Genomic DNA, 17,500 nt, shown 5'->3' with positions numbered 1-17,500 from the left:
ACCAAGAAGGAGAAAAAAATGTGACTGATAAATTTGACCAAATCAATGTGAAACATTTCTTCATGACAAAAAACAAAGCCAAGAAGCAAAAACCCAAATAGGAAAAACAATCATATCACCTGTGACAAAATAGCTTATTTTTAAATATTACTTGTTTACCTCTTTACTGTTTGTTCCTTCCTCCCACAAGGTGTAAGCCCTAATAGGGCTTGGTCTGTTCATGTTCATACCTCTTTTGTTTAAAATGGCATATGGCCCTTTTTAGGTGCTCAACACATTTATCAAATAAATGAATAAATGGTAGGAGGTTGGATAGATATCCCATTGCAGTCTACTTTTACTTTTAGGTAAGGAATTGAAGAGATTACATTTTTTACACAAATTTTTTAAGGTTTGAAAGCTTATTCCTTCTGGTTTGAAGTACTTTACTTACACCTCAGATTTTTTTTTTCCCCCCTTGGTAAGCTTTTGGTAGCTTTTTAGTTTTTTTACATCAATATACCTGATGGACTGGTGAAGCTCTTTTAAGTAGGTTTTACTTGTACTTTCAAAAACAGTTTTATCTCTACATTTACTGAGGTTATATTAATCCACATATTTCCGCCCTGGCTTTGTAAAGAAGAATAGACTCATTTAAGATAACATAACTTGTCCCAAAGTAGAAGACTTTAATTACCCAGTTTCAGTGTACTAATTGAGACTCACTAAAAGGGAAGTAATTTCTTTGAAATTAAATCTCTTCATTTAGATATTATTCAATAGATACTTAAGTATCTATATTAGGTGTATCTAAGGATACAAATAGGCTACAAAACCCCTGCTCTTGAGAAATTTTTACATCTTACTCATATTTTCTATATGGGCCAAATATATGGAAATACTTGAAGTACAATGTAGTATTTCAGTAAATGTAAAATTTTTAGTAAATGTAAATATTTCAGTAAATTTCAGAATTTTCTGGAGTTCTATCACATTTGTAAATGATCTTCATGCATGACAAAATCTTTCTGAACCAAAAAGGATTCTTAAATGTATTCAGTGTTCCATTATTTCACGGAAAAGCTGGAGATTATAAATGCTGAATCCCAAAGCCAGTCTGAAAATAGAGTATTACATTTATAGCAGTTAGATAGGAAACCCTTGGAGTAAAGAAGAACTGAATTGAGAATTAGGAAATTTGGATACTAATCTCAGCTTTGTTACTAAGTAGTTGTGTTATCTTAGGAAAATTATTTAAACTGAGGCTTCAGTTTCCCTAATGTCTAGAATAAAGCCTTAGATATTCTTTGAAGCTCATTCCAGCTTCAGATTATAAGAATATTAAACTTCCCTTTATGGATAGCTTTTCAGGATAACATTAAAATTGACCTCTATTATCCATTAAAAGCCAACCATGGAAATTGGAAATCATTTCTGCTCTATTAAAGTGACTTGCTAGCAGATTTCTTATCAACTCAAAGGGTTAAACACATTTTGGTTATAGCACTCTAAGTGTGTATGTGTGTGAGAAAGGGGAGTAGAATTTAGATAGGCCCACACTTGTCAAAATGATAAAAAGAATGAATGTACACAGACAGCAATTATTGATTCTTATTGGCAAGTGTTAGAGCTAAAAACAAAGTGCTTTATGATTGCTAGGGAACGGCTAGAGATAGTGCTTAAAGTACCTTGTTTTGTTGGGAGGCTGTAAAACCTTGTGCAATGGAATATCACAGACTACAAAGAACCAAATGACTGTCATTTTGCCCCAGTGCTTCTTCATTGCTTGGAATGAGAAAATAAGCTGCAAGTCAGACAGATCCTATAATTGGTAATGTTTTTATGACTGCTCACCCCAGGGTAATCAGATTCAGAGCAGGGCTCCTACACCTAACTCTTTGCATGGTAAATTTCTGAATAGCTACTGGGATATCTAACTACTGATTTAAGAATAGAAATGTACTTTATATTGTCTCTCTGGGTATGTGACCGAATGAATACAGTAAATGGGTTATTTTAACATTATTTAGTAACAGGTACTCTAGTAAGGGATTAAAATGCAATCTTGCAATTCCTGGCCCCAAATCTGTCCTTTTTTTTTTTAGAAGATTTTATTTACTTATTTATATATTTGAGAGATATCAACAGAGCGAGAGAGCACAAGTGGGGAGAGGGAGAAGCAGGCTTCCCGCTGAGCAGGGAGCCCGATGCGGAACTCGATCCCAGGACCTCGAGATCATGACCTGAGCCGAAGGCAGATGCTTAACCAACTGAGCCACCCAGGAGCCCCAAATCTGTCTTGATTTTATCTCCTGGAGTTGTTTTTTTTAAATGTAACTGTTAATAGGCTAAGTGCTTAGATCTGTCAACAGATTTTTAGCTATTCCCTACCTTGAGGTCCTTAACTTTCAGAAAAAGAACTGTCTGCTTGTGGCATAGAACACTCTGTGTTTTCCTTACCACTGTCCACATTTTTAGGACCTCTTCTACCATTTCCCATGAAACTTTCCTAATTTTTATGTTTATTGTAGTTTTTTTTAACTGCGTAGTTGTGTCAGCATTGGTGAAGCTAGGTTTTCAAAGTCAAGGTTTTAATCAGGAATATATGAAATGTCAAACTTGCCTCTTTAAAAAATAATTTCATAAAAATCACTCAGGATACTTACATCGACAATCAAGAAATCTAGCCAGCACCAGGCATTGGTGAAATATGTTTGAAATCCATAAGCTACCCATTTGAGGAGCATTTCCAGAATGAATATGTAAGTGAAGACCTTGTCAGCATATTCTAGCATGGTTTTGATAGTCTTTCGCTGTTCAATGTATATATCTTCAAAAGCCTGCGAATTAAAAAATGCTTTTATTTTATTTGAATGGCTGGCCTTCCCCAAATACTTGATAAAATTGCTTAGTATAATATTGGGTACAAAGCAGTAATTTGATAAATATTGGCTAATATCTGACAAACACCAGACAAAAGCTGAAGACTAAAACTAACAGAAAATATTGGCAAGGAAATGTCAGTATCTTTACTGATTTAGTATGTTCTTTCTTTCCTGCCTCTCACCCCAAAATCTCTATCTCAATTAACTGCTATAAAGACATGCTTTTAGAGAAATAATATGAACTCAGGAAATAACTGAGTTCATATTAATGTTCTGTTAATGGGGGATAGACTTGGCCTATTCCAATATTACTTTCAATGATTCCCTGACTGATCTGGCTTATTTTGAAAGAGTAAATTGATTATACATAAAGAAAACAAAATACACTTTTAGTCCATAAATGTTAATATAATTATTAGGGTGAACTGGATGGTATTTGACATGGAAGTTAACGTCGTTACAGGGTGTCTCTGTAAATGGTTGTCTCAGTGAGGAAAACATCTATTAGATAAACACCAGATGAAAAATTCCATCTGGCTGTTCATAGGTCTGATTTATTAGGTACTGAATTTTGCATAGTTAAACCCTGGGTGCCATGCTCTGCCAGGCATAGATACACCTCCTCTTTTGCATCTTAAACTCATTGTCTCTTTGTGATATTTTCATAAAATAAGTTATTTCATTAGAACTTGACTCTTACCACTTTGCATTTCACTTACCAAAGCACCACTGCTGAGAAGAATCATGAAGACAATGAAAGTCTCAAACCAGTTGTGTTCAACAATGCTGTAGCAGGTTTTCCGAAGATTCCACCAGACCTTTCCTTTGCCCTCTTCTATACTTACTTGACAGAATGGAAACTTTTTAATACATCCTAAAATATAACATTAAATATAAGAAATTAGAAAAAAAAGTATTTTGTACAACATATGGATTCAACAATCGCATACATACTCAGTGCTCACCACAATAAGTGTAGTCACCATCTGTCACATACAAAGTTATTACAGTATTACTGACTGTATTCTCTTTGCTATACTTTTCATCTCCATGACTTATTTATCTTAAAACTGGAAGTTTGTACTTATTAATCCCCTTTATCAATTTTGCCCATCACCCTACCCACCTTCTTTGTTTTCCCACCCACCTCCACCTTTCCTAGAAAATATATTCTAATCTTAGATAGGAAAAAATAAACTTTGTTGCTTTCTCCCATGCCAATCTCAGATCATCATTTACAGGTAACTGGCTACTTCATTCCTTAGTTATCTTCAGCATCCTTCCTCTACAGTAATTCATTCTCAGAGGTATATATTTAGCCAGGCACCTAAAATTCAAGGAATAACTTTATCAAGAGTTGCATGATTATAAATAGTTTCTTTCTTTCTTTTTTTTTTAAACTATTGTTTTTTTGGTGATAAACTTTTTTTTTTTTTTAAGATTTTATTTATTTATTTGACAGAGAGAGAGACAGCAAGAGAGGGAACTTAAGCAGGGGGAGTGGGAGAGGGAGAAGCAGGCCTCCTGCCGAACAGGAAGCCTGATGTGGGGCTCGATCCCAGGACCCTGAGATCATGACCCGAGCTGAAGGCAGTCACTTAACCGACTGAGCCACCCCGGCACCCTTAAATATTCATTCTTAACACTAGTTAGAATCTCTTTTTGCCTGAAGGCCATTGGTGTAAATAGGGTCTAAGAACACCTCTCAGGTTTGGGGAAAAGCTGCATGTTCAAATTGTTTATTAATTTTTTGATGTGATCCTGAATTTTTCACTTCCTTCTTTTCATGCACAGAAAAGCCCCCTGTCTTCCTAGGTATCAGCCACTGTCAGTTTTCTCAAGCTAATTTATTTTCAGCCTCAGTGCTTTTCTTAGTTACACCTATGACTCATCTTGTTAGTATCGCTGTTCCTTTGTCCTCCCCCTCCTAGTTTTCATATTATTTCTCATTTCCATCCATTCTTTGCTCTAACTCTGAGCTACTACTCATTGGATTAAATCCAATCACATTGAATCAGCAAATCTTTATTGATTTGTGTGCAAGAGACTGTACTGATCGCTGTGAGAACAACTACTGTTTGCCTGTCAAGGCTCTACAGTACATCTGCATCCCCAAACAGCTCTGATCACAGCACAAATTAACCACATTTGAAACTGTGAAGGATGGGGTGTAATTACTGCAGCATCTATAAATCAAATCACAACACTGCCAATGAGGTCTGAAGGGATTGCAGTCTGTATCAATGAGATGACATTCCAGAATGCCATTTATCTCATAGGGTTAGCTTCTCCACACTCTGGAGGATAAAGAAAACAACAACAAAAAAGACATGTCAGATCATCTTACTTGTCCAGGCACAGTCACTGCTATAATATAATCTGGAAATATAGATAAATTAACTTTTCAGAAGAAAAGAGAAAAACAAAGATAAACATGCCTTTACCATTTCTTTGAAATAGTTCCCTCAAGTGAGGTATTTTCAGTCGCTGTAAGAAAAGAGGGGAGATTGCATTTTAATCATAGTAGAGCTTGTTTACCTTCAGTAAAGCAAGCTTCCGGTTTAAGGTCTTCCTCAGGTTCAATTTCAGCTTGTTCACCTTCTCGGGGTGGAGCAACATCAACTGTGCTTCCTTCAGATGAGCTGGTTGCATTTAATTTCTAGAAACAAAACCCCATTGCAAATTGTGATTTTTTTTCTCCCCTTTTATTCAGCAAATTTGGAAACTCTTTGTCATTGTGTGAAAAAATGATAGTGATCACACTTGACTCTATTAACATTGCTGATAAATTATGTACTAATAATTTAATATAATTAAAGTCCTAATATTTAAAACAATGTAATAACTACTGACCTGATTCAGACAGAAAAAGGTTAGCATTCAATGTGGGTGATTTGGAAAGGATGAATTGTACTGGTTAATTTGTTTTATGATCTCTATTTATATATGGATGCCATATGAAATAGTTTAAAAATTAATTCTCAGGCCATATCAAAAATAATTTGATAAAAGTTTGGTATGCTGACATTCACTACTGATTATATTAAAATGCATCAAATTAAATTGTAATTTCCACTTCTTACGATGGAATTTTTCAGAGCAAAGACCATTACCAGTTGTTTCTAACTACTGTCCATGTTTCTGTAATTTTAGAAAGGAAGAACAGCACATTAACATTAGTCACAGTCATTATATTTCAACTTTGAGCTATATTTTTCCTCTGGCTTACATAATCTTCTTACTTTACTAGCAGAAAAATGATGGATCTCTCTCTCTCTGTGTCTCTTTTTGAACTGCTTAAATGAATTCAATACTTGCCAAAGAATTCTAAATGAAATGGAAATTTCTTCGTATATGGCATTGGGCAGAATCTGTATAGACTTTTATTAGGAGCACATTCTGAATTCAACATAGTTATCAGGCTGTGGATTTTTCCTTTAAATAAATCGTTGTGACATGTCACATGGTTAGGAAGAGCCACCTTAAAGTTACAAGAATAAATATATAAGTACTTTGAGATCACTTGGGAAGACATTATGGATTTGCAGTATTTTATGAAAATGGTTGCAAAGACATGACGTACAACACAGCCTGACCAATGTAAAGCTTTTAGGATGAAAAAACAGCACATGGACATGGTAATGGTTTCTAAGCCCCCTTAACTTTAGTAGCTAAGTGGTAGGGGTCACTCTGCCCTAGCCTTCTGAAAGAGTTAATGTTTTACTGAAAAATCCCCAAATGACTCCCTAAACATTGCTCATATTGGAGGAAATTTGGCTCAAGATTCCTGATTTACTGAAATCATATGCAAATGTAGTTTAATATTTTATAATGTGAACTAGTTGAAAGTACTATCCAGATGATATTTTCTGTGATGTTACTTTGAAGGTGAGGTTAATCATGTCCAACTAAATATATTATGAAAATTAAATATATTATGAAAAAATACTCTAAGTCAAAATATAATTCTATAATAAAATACCTCCCAGTCTGGAGTATGCTAACGAGAGAAGCTAGGCCATCATTTTTGGCTGATGGTTCTTAGGATCATTATAGTGCAAGAGTTTTTACCATTAAATTCCTCTACTTTTTGGAGAGGTAAGAAAGGCCAAGACATATTTTCTCCCCCCAGGATTTTTCTGCTTCTTATAATCAGAATATCTTTATTCTTTTAAGGAAAGCTACCACTGGATAGAACTGTGACAGCTTTTGATATAATGAAGAAAAAACTGAATAGCTGTTTGAACTCAGCAATTAACTCTTCCTTTCCATTTTCACTGGTGGTTGATGGGTTGAACACTATGGCATTTGATGAGTGGCAGCAATAATATCCACTGCATAAGTAAATCCAGTAAGAAACCAAATTATTTTGAGATTAGTTATAAAAAGTTTCATGTTTTCTTCTTCCTGTTGGTCAAACCAAGTTGGATAATTTCTTCTGAGCCTAGTCACAGTCCACCTCCTCCATGAAGCCTTTCTTTCTTGCATGATTTCTCCATGCTAGATTTTATAGAATGTTAGGCCATTATACTTGTTTGATCAGATATTCTCATGAATATTTATAAATTATATATGTACATAAAATTATACATAGGTATAAATTATATATTTATGTACATAAACATATATACCAAAAAGACACACACACATACAAATACCAAAAGACCCAAGTACAGAATAGACACTAGTTATATCAAATTTATAGAGAGCCAATAAATGATTGATTGCATTTTTGAATTACTTTTATAGAGAGAATTATAATATTTAGATAATTTCATCTCTCTACTTTGTTGTATAATTCAATAATGGCCTTGACAGAAGTTTATTTAGTTGTATTAGAAAATACATTTTTAATGAATAGGGATTATTTAGTTAATAATATTTTAGCGATTAAAAACACATGGTATTTCCAAAATGTTTTTCTAAAATATTGGCAGACATTCAATAAAGAAATAGGGGGGAAGAAAGTAATCAGTATATGTGTATATACACACAAATAAATGTATACTTTTCCATTTGAAAACTCTAGAAAACATACTGTTCTCATTTTACCACTGTTAATATAATGTGAAATGTTCAATTTTTTGCATTATAGTTGTCTACCATATAGTCTACAGGTGTCTTATATTTAAATACAAATACTTAAAACAAACCCAAATGGCACAAGTAATAGTAGCCACTAATCTGAATGACAACTGAATCTACTCTTTACCAAGTACTGACCTCTGGATGTATTTTTGTTATTAGTATTGTCTTTAGATATAAATATTTTTGTGAATGTGGTTAACATGTTTGGATATAAATACTTCCAATTTTCTAAATAGCTATGGAGGTTATGCATTTATATATTGTAAAGATTGTAAAGTAGAGGGTCAGTAGTGAGTTTGTTTGCCTCTATCTGCATGTTATTATGAGGCATAACATGTGTTGTTAAAACAGACACCCCCAACCGCCTGCCAAAACTCCACATGTATTCTGCTCTTTCAAATGATCAGAACCCATTTTACATGGAGAACTGCTTCGCTGTTATTCAGGATTCTGATAATAGGGATAAGCTTTTTAAACTTCTACTCTGGAAAGCTTCTTAAGGAATGTTCAGAGTCTTTTAGACCCTCATGCACCAAAGCTTAAAAGATGGTTGGTAGGCTAGGGTTCATTTCACTAAGAAGTGTTTTGTGGGGGGCTCCTTTCCCTATGGAGGTTGACATAAAGTTAATTCTTCTTAACTTGGAGAATCAGGCTCATTCATGTTGTAACCTTCATAGGGCACATTTTTTTTTGTCATAAGAAAGTACATACATTTTATTCTATGAAGTTACAAAAATCTTGTGTCAACCACATAAAATTTCAAAAGTTGTGAATTTATTTACATTTTTATAAAGTAAAGCTTAGAGTGTGTTCTTATTAATGTACAACAATTTACCAATTATTATATACTGCTTGATAAGCTTAAGTCCTCGAATATGTAAAGAATTTTACTACTGTCTTTTTAAATAATTAATTTCTGCCCTAAAAACTACTTAAGCATTTAAAATCCTGTGTGTTGATATAATACCATCTATGTAATCTAAACATTTCCTAATTAATTTCAATTCTTGGCAGTCATACTCTGGTAGAGTATAATTTGTGATACATCTTATCATAGCCATACCAAAATGACTTCCAAATTTATTAAAAGCATGTAACTGATTTAAAAGCAAGTGACTGACGATAAATACAAAGAATAACTTACTTTCTTTATATTGCCATAGCTGTGATACTACAATGGTACAAAAAAAAAAAAGCAAAGAAACCTGAAATGAAATTTTCCATATTAAGGAACTCAATACTATACTAAATAACCAAATTAACACTTGTTCAGAAGTAGTTAGAAAAATATAATTAGTTATATAGGCATAACTATAGAAAGCTTCCATATAAAACCGTATAGTACAAGTTCAGACTTGTGTTCTTGTACTATTTTCTCCTTACCCCTCCAATATCTTATGGCACTTAAGGTTTGATTCTTCCATCCCTTGTAGAAAGTACTGAGTCTACAGAGGGATGATGGCTTATGCTCTACAAATGCACACTGGAAAGCAGGTTTTAAGATGCAACATTCTCCAGGCCTAATTCAGCCACAGAAAACATGCCTGGCTATAGCAGAAGCCTGACGCAATACTGTGGAAGCCGCACGCTTATCCAAGAACCATGTTCTCAAAGACATGGTACCTGAATATGAAGTTTTCGAGAAGATCAACTGCAAATACCATTCATAAGAAATGACAGAATCAGCACCCATAAAGGCCATGAGACCATTTCCCCCTCTAATAACATGAACTTACATAGAAATTCCCCTTTGTGACGAATATTGCTCTTGATTTTTATCCAATTAAATAATGAAATTTAACTTTCAGAGATAGAAGAGAATGTTAGCAACTGGCCTACTTCCACTGAAATGCGCTTACATTTCATTTATTTTCAATCAGCTATCAAATGTTTGACTCTCACAAACTGCTGTATGATTCAAGAGGCAAAAATAAAAGATTCAGCCATTACAGATTGCCTTTAAAATCTAGCCATTTCTCTCACAACTTCTGAGTTTTGTTTTACAAGTAGAAGAGGAAAATCTTTTGGTCACACATACTATCAGGGCCTTAGTCTGATCTTTTGGAGATGCATATCCATATCTTGACTTATGATATTTCATTTAAAGAACAGGTAGACACACCAGGAGGCCATTGGGCTGCTTGTCCAAGGCAGGAAGAACAAGATTAAAACCAATAGCTCTATTTTCTAGACCACTTATTGAATGGTTCAAAGTATAAACCACCTGTATGTGGTTTTGCCTCAACATATTTTAAATGTGCAACAGCCCTGGTGCTTCTTTAATTTTAAAATGGCCTTAATAACGACATGATTTTTGAAAGTGCAAATAATTGTGTGGTAGTTGAAGAGGAAGGTAAAAGGGCATCAAGAAGTCAAAAGAAAAAGCTGGTTTATCTTGAGAAGATAAAATTTCCATCTAAACTAGCCTTAATTAGGTTTTATTTCAACAGAAGTACATGAAAGCACCAAAACAGTTCTCCGAAGGTCAAGATGGGTTTAAAATGGTATTCACATCTGTGCCTCTGGAAGAGTTGCCTCACGTTCAGTTTCACAGAGAGTGTGTTTGGAAGACCCTGAGAGCAAGACAGAGAAAGCCCAGAGGTACTTCCATTGCTCTCCAGATTCTGAAAAAAGAACATAGTGCCTTTTCCAGAAGGGCATGTGCTTGGGATTTTAATCAAGTATCTATTTTCAGTTTCCATGAAGGCTTTGAAAAGGAGAGAATACTGTTACAAACATGATGTAGAAGATAATTTTCTGGTACCATTTAATTCTGTTCTGCTTGTGAAGAAAGAATAAATTAGATTTTTTTCACTGGCCAATGTTGGTTTACAGCCCCAAACTAAAAGTAAGTGCTAAGTAAAAATTGCATAAATCAGGGACCTATATATTTTTTTCTACATTTCATTAATAATTTTATCTCTGAATTTGTTGCATTCTCCAGCTAATTCTCAGTTATCCCTAAGGAAGAAGAGAGTAGGTATGAATTAAACCTAGAGACAACCCCGGACTCTAGTTAGATATTCTTTTTCACCAAAAGCATTGAAATTGCCAATACTCAGGAACTTTCTTCTACCATTGTAATTTCCCTCCCAGAACCCCCACTCTGGCTGAGATTCCAGTAAGCACTGATATCAACAAGAGAAGGTTGAGTCAAGAGAATAGACTAAAGGCTTAGTTAATCCACAAACCTATAGTAATCTTGGGAGATGCCCTTTACTCCTCATAAAGCTGTAATTAATACTAAAAAACAGGACATTTTCTATGTCTCTTTTTTACCTGCTCAGTTTTTGGTAGAAAATTTAGGGAAGATTAATGTAGATTAGGGAAATTTTTAAGAAAGTGGGTACACTGGACCAATTACTTAATGATCGGGATGCAGTGAACTATCCCATATCATGATGCTTTCCTTTTTTTGATTACGTTGCAGTGAACACTTAAGGTTTTACAGACATAACGGCTTAAAAACTTTCCTAAACTACATGAAAATCCAAGATATGTGGTGCCCAAATACATACAGACTATGGCCCTTCATATCCAAAAACTTATGATAACCCTGCTTTTATTTTTTATAGAGCCTTTCAAAAAAAAAAAAAAACCATGAAAGCACACATTTCCGTCTGGAGCAAATGAATTATAAGGGTTGAAAATTATATTCATGAATCTGAATATAATGATCTGAAAATGGCACTATCAAAAAAAATCCCATGAGGCTCATTTTGGTAATACAATTTACTTATAAGGGCTGAATCAACAACAACAAAAAGTTGTGGTCTCATTTTAATGAAATAAAAGCAGAGAAAAAAAAATGCATGCTCTCTTAAATTCTTGACTATATTGAACTTTAAACATTCCTATCATGTTTCAAAATAGATATAAATCCTATAGAGCATGCAATTATTGCTTTTCAGAGTTTAAAAGACTAAACTGGAAAACTCATTAGCAGAATCAAATATGATGTGGGACTGCCCATCTCGCCTGACCATGCTATGATGTGTCACACAATTCAGCAGAGAGCGGCTGGGCACATCCAGCACTTCCTTGCCATGGCAGGGGAAGGAACAGCTGAGTAGCATGCAGGCCAGTCAAAATTCACTTCGAAAGTGATTGTACATGTACAACTTGCTTGGGTAACCTGGGTAAAAGTGGTGGCACGAGCCTCTGGCTGGTTAAAAAACACCAGAGCTGCACTCTTGATGGCTCCAGCTTGATTTTACCCCTGTGAGAAGTAAGAACGGTAAGCAGTGAAGGTCACAGTATGATATTGCTAGGTTGTGCTTTGGAATTCAACTTCAGATACGATTCTTAAGAACATTTATTCCATATCCTCACCTAGGAAGACAATGAAACCTTTTAAAAAACTAAACTGTAAAAATTCATAGTTCTATAAATATTCGAAGAAATCATGATAACGTGAACTTTAAAAATATAAAAACAAAATTCTACTTTATATCTTGTCACAAGATTTGTATAATTCCAAGTTTTCCCAAGATAAAAAGATCACTATTTTGCAATTCATACCTTTAATTCTCTTACATTTTTTCATGCAAAGCTTTGTATTTGTTTTCATACCAGCCTGTTTATGTTAGCGATCCATAAAATACATATATTATAAAAATAATAACAGCAGTTCATACTTTATCTTGAACAACTTTTAGGGGTCATTTCTCCCCAATTGCACTACAGCTAGTTATATAGTATTATGAAAATGAATGTAAGGAGTAGAGTGACTAGAGTTTTCAAATACCATCTAAGTTAATGATTAACTTACTGCCTCTTCTTAAAGCAGAATGTATGGCAAGTTTTTTAAATTACTTATTATTATTAATTTTTTAGTGAGAAATGTATCACTGTTGGTTTAGTTTGTATGATTTTTACTTTGTCAGCAAAAATAAAGGATATTCTTGCGCCTCAAAATATAGCTCAATGTTCTTTTTCTACTTACAGTAAAAAAACTAAGAAGCATGAACCAAAATGTTATTTTATGGCTATGTTATTTTTCATTTGTGTGTATACATGTGTGTGCAATAGTTATTAAAAAAGAATAACCCAACCAACATAAATATGCATCTGAAACATGACCTATGTTCAGTGCCAACAGTTTTCAGAAATTTCAGGTTAAAACTGACCTTTCCTGGAATTTATCTAAGCCTACTGTATAATGTTAGAATGTGCTGATTTTTTGCTTTTTATTTTTAAAAACATTGTACTTTTTATCTTTGTGTGAGCATATATGAGAATTGCCCTGTTAACTTTTTCAGGGTTTTTTTTTTTTTTTTTGGTACTAATTTTAAAAATCATCCATATAAAATTTATTGTTGAATTCATTTCTGCCATTTGAAGTAATTTGAAATTTTATCCTAGCTTTATAAAAGTATTTAATTTTATATTTAGTTTGATAAATTTTCACACTAATATATCTATACATTTTAAACAATTTCATTACACTCTATACTTGGATTCCATGAATCCAAAATTTAGCTTGGAAGAGGATAGAATGGTTATAGAAAGAGTCACCCAAAAAGGAATTTTTGTTCAGATGATAAAATGTTTTCTAGACATTGTGTCTCCGTATACCAAATTTATGATTTTCTAGCCATTAAAAAGGCATGACAATGAGGTGGTATTTTTCTAAGCAGTCATTTGAAATATCTGTAGGCATTAGAGTTTTTGAAATATTCTGGAAACCAACTTTTTGGTAGAAAGTAATTAAGATATTTAATTTCCATAAATCCAATGTGATAAAACCTATGATATTAATGTAACAAAATTTCTGTACCTCTTTGGTTTTTCTACCTCTTCTTGATCCCAGGCTAGTCTTGTTCCTAATCCTCTCTTATTTTCTCTTTATAATTACTTCTTTGGTAAGCTCCTCTATTTTCAAGAAATCAGATAATTATCCAATCTGTTTTTAAACCCTGATTTCTCACCCAGCCTTGCAACCCCAACACTGTCACTTCTAATTCAGTATATTCCAATTGAATTCTTCCCTTTTCCCACTTAAACCTAGTAACCTTCCTAAAAAGGCCATTTCAGAGAGTGGACTTACCGTTTTTCCAATTTCCTAGTCTTCACTAGTTTGTCAAATTGCCAGAAGGTCTCAGTGCCCATACATATTACCTTAGCCCAGAATTTCATCACCTCATTGCTGTCAAATGATTGCTACCACATTCCTCAAGATAAACCCCTTCATCCCTTACTCTAAACTGTTTTACTCATTGATATCAAATAAACTTTCCTAAAACATCACTTCCTTTTTGGCTTTCCCCTGCTTCAGAATAAATAGCTCTGTATTGACTATGCAGGCCATTCTAAATTTTTCTACTTACTTCAGAGACTTTACAATCTGAAAATACCTGACTCACCCAAACAAATTTTCCACTGTCTTCTCAACCAGTACTTTATTCATGCTGATTGTTCCACTGCTGCACCTTGATACCAAGCTCATTCTCAACTGTGGCTTTCCTTCGGTAGGGTTTTGCTTTGACTTTTTGATCATTCATTTGACCCAAACTTGGAGGTCTATTTTAATTTTATCTCTTCCATTTAGCAACTTTCTGTGTTCTTGCTGTTCTTAATACCTATAATTTTTATATTCAGTCTGGCAGGATAAAACTTTTTAATAGGTCTTTAATGATTTTTGAGAATTAGTGTCAGCTTCCTCAAAGATGGTGAGATTTCCCAAAGGGAGTTATATTATAGAGCTCTCCTTTAACTCTTTCTTACTCTTAGTATCCAGCAGAGTACTGAGTTCACAAAAACTGCTCAATAATTGCTCATTAGTTGATGTTTTTTTCTTAAATAAATCTATATTAGTTGATGAAAAATAAAATTAGATTGAATTTTTATTTTATCAGAGTGAGCAATATATAAACTAGATTTGAGCTCACTAAGTGGACTTTGAGTGGAATTCCAAGAATATTATATCTCATTTTGTGTATGTTTTTACCTTTAAAAAATATTTCAAATTTACTGTTATATCTCAGCAGCACTGAAATGCCAGAAAGGATCAAGAGCTATGAGTTTTGACATTGTCAACTACTTATTACTTATACAAATTCTATGGATACCATTCTTAAAAAGAGAAATTTTAAAAATATGCTCACAAAATCAGACATCATCGGTCTGATTCCTGTGGTGCTAATATCATACCCTCAAGCTAAACTTTCATAACTCTGTGCTAGACTTACTTCCCACTGGTATATTAGAAGTCCAAAAATAAGTAATAGTAAAAAATTTTAATCCTGTTCATAATGCAGAATTGCAGAATTAATATATTAACCTGCTATTATGGGATTCTGTGAATTCTAATCGTACAGTAAGAGCAATTCCATTTCTTCTTTGTTTTATTTTGAACAACTAGTAATATAAGTAAGAGCAGCTTTTCAACTTTTACCTCTTATCTGTAATCCTCAAGTGGAGCTTTTCTAAGTAGGTTTTAGCATTTTCAAGTTAATCTGGAACACTGTGGATTTGCTCATCCTTGACTGGGCAAAATGTAATCAGTGCTACTTGCACATTCCAAATATGTGTAACACTTTCATAAATGAATAACACTCTATCATAGTCAGTAAAACTTCAGAGGTGAACAAAAACTACATAAAAGTTTCACATTAAAAAATCAGAGCAAAACCTAACATAGACAGTAAAGAGAGGACACTTTCACAACGATCAATAAAATATGGTTCGTTGATATGTCTAAAGAGCATAATGCAGTGTATAGAATAGAATGTATTAAATATGGTTTATTTTTTGGCAGGCCACATTTTTAGCCAGATTTTCAAACTATCAAGAAGATGAATATACAAATTATTCAGAATGATGATTTCCTTTGGAAAGTTGGAATTTCTATGAATGGATTTCCCAATAAAAAATACCTCATAATTTTCCAACACTGCCGTGTATATATGACTTTCAATATACTTTTAAATAATGCATATAAACACAATAAAAATACTAAATAACCATAATGGATGGTTATCATAGGAAATGCAACAAAAACTTTAAAAGCATTCTTACCTCTTTGCTTTCTTCTAGTTCTGACTCACTGCTAAACTCTTCGGTATTTAAGTTTTCAAAGTCAGACTCTCCAACAGCAATTGGCACTGTTACAGTGAGGCTGGGGTTGTTTATGAATGACATATAATCATTTTCATCGATTACATATTTTTCAACACTGCTTCCGGTACCTACACCACTGGTGGTTCCGTTCCCATCTTTAAGATAATTAAGTTCTTTGCTTATTTCTATTCCAGTATTATTGGATATGCAGCTGTCTATTTTGTTGCCTTCATGGATCTCTATAACTTTTGCCTTTCTAAAAAAGGTTTTTCTGAAACACTCCCGTATCTTATTTTTCACATAATCAATTCCCTTTTGCATCCTTCCTACTGCAATCTGGAGATTGTTCATTTCATTATCATCATCTGTAGCAGCAAGATTGTCTGAGCTAAATGAGCTCAACAATAAGGCCAGAAAGAGGTTCAGAACCTAAACGAAAAAAAGAAAATTTGCTATATTAATATGAAGTATACATAAAATAATAAACAGGGTACTCATAGATCTTTGCTAAAATTAATTCAACAAATGCTTCTTGAATGCTTACTGTATTTCAGACATGTGTCTTAATCACACACTATTTAAAGGACCTGACACCTTCTACCTGCTGTAAGGGCAATATGATAAAACAAGTGCCTGTTCTTTCATACCAAGAAGGACAACAGGAAACCAGAACTTCTAAGACTTAAATTGTCTCAGGGTTGCCAGTGAAGAGACAAAAATCCCATTTTGATGGTTTTGGCCAATGAGAAAAAAAATTCTAGTCATTTTACTTCATGTTATCAGTTTGTCTAGAGAATTGTCTAGCTTCATGTGTATAAATAATGAATTTATTTATTTGATAGCCTGGCGATAATGTGTTAAAACAGTATACTTTTAACATAAATTCCTTTGTCCAGTGGCCACAAATTTATAACAGCCGAAATTTCTAAATGCAAATTATGTAAGGTTAACACATTTCCCATCAAAGCAAGAGCCCTAGTTTGTTTCCTTATTTCTGTATCAGATTTTGGTCAGAATCTAGAGCTTCCTAATTCACTATTCTGAAAAAATACATGTCTACAGTTATCCCACAAACATTCTTTAAATCAGTCTTACTTGAAATGTGCCTCAAAGGAAAGGTTAAGTTTGATGGCAGGAAGACCACTACGTACACACATAATTGAGAAACGTAAGCATTAAAACACATAAATATACAAATTGTGCTTATACATTAGTGCTTTTAAGTCAGAACTAAAAGTAAGCTTCTTAAATCTGGTCAGTGTCCATACATGTGAATAACTTAAACTGCAATAATTTATTTTCTTTTAAAAAGCAAATTCAGAGAAGGATATATTTTGTCCCCTTCCAAGTCATTTGAATAATTACAATACATAGCTACAATATAGTACCCTAAAATTTATTGAAATTGATCTTCAAAATTTGGTAAAATGAAGCTTATGCTTCTGAGTAAGCCAACATGAACTACGAATGTGTAAAGAGCAATTTCA

General features: G+C 33.5%; 1 protein-coding gene across 1 annotated transcript in view; it reads right to left on the bottom strand.

The window, feature by feature from the left end:
- SCN3A (sodium voltage-gated channel alpha subunit 3) overlaps positions 1 to 17,500 on the bottom strand; it is a 115,013-nt gene that overhangs the window by 13,741 nt on the left and 83,772 nt on the right. Inside the window, exons 18-21 of the mRNA XM_035007868.1 lie at positions 15,972 to 16,442; positions 5,403 to 5,523; positions 3,584 to 3,738; positions 2,646 to 2,819 (exon numbers count right to left, since the gene is read on the bottom strand). Of these exons, the coding sequence (XP_034863759.1) occupies positions 2,646 to 2,819; positions 3,584 to 3,738; positions 5,403 to 5,523; positions 15,972 to 16,442 (921 nt within the window). The remainder of the gene's footprint in view (positions 1 to 2,645; positions 2,820 to 3,583; positions 3,739 to 5,402; positions 5,524 to 15,971; positions 16,443 to 17,500) is intronic.

This window comes from Mirounga leonina, unplaced genomic scaffold, assembly GCF_011800145.1.
Source record: "Mirounga leonina isolate KUSES-001 unplaced genomic scaffold, KU_Mleo_1.0 Mir_151, whole genome shotgun sequence".
In the NCBI taxonomy this organism is placed as follows: Eukaryota; Metazoa; Chordata; class Mammalia; order Carnivora; family Phocidae; genus Mirounga; species Mirounga leonina.
The sequence above is the reverse complement of the archived record's forward strand: the minus strand, read 5'-3'. Positions and strand labels throughout refer to the sequence as shown.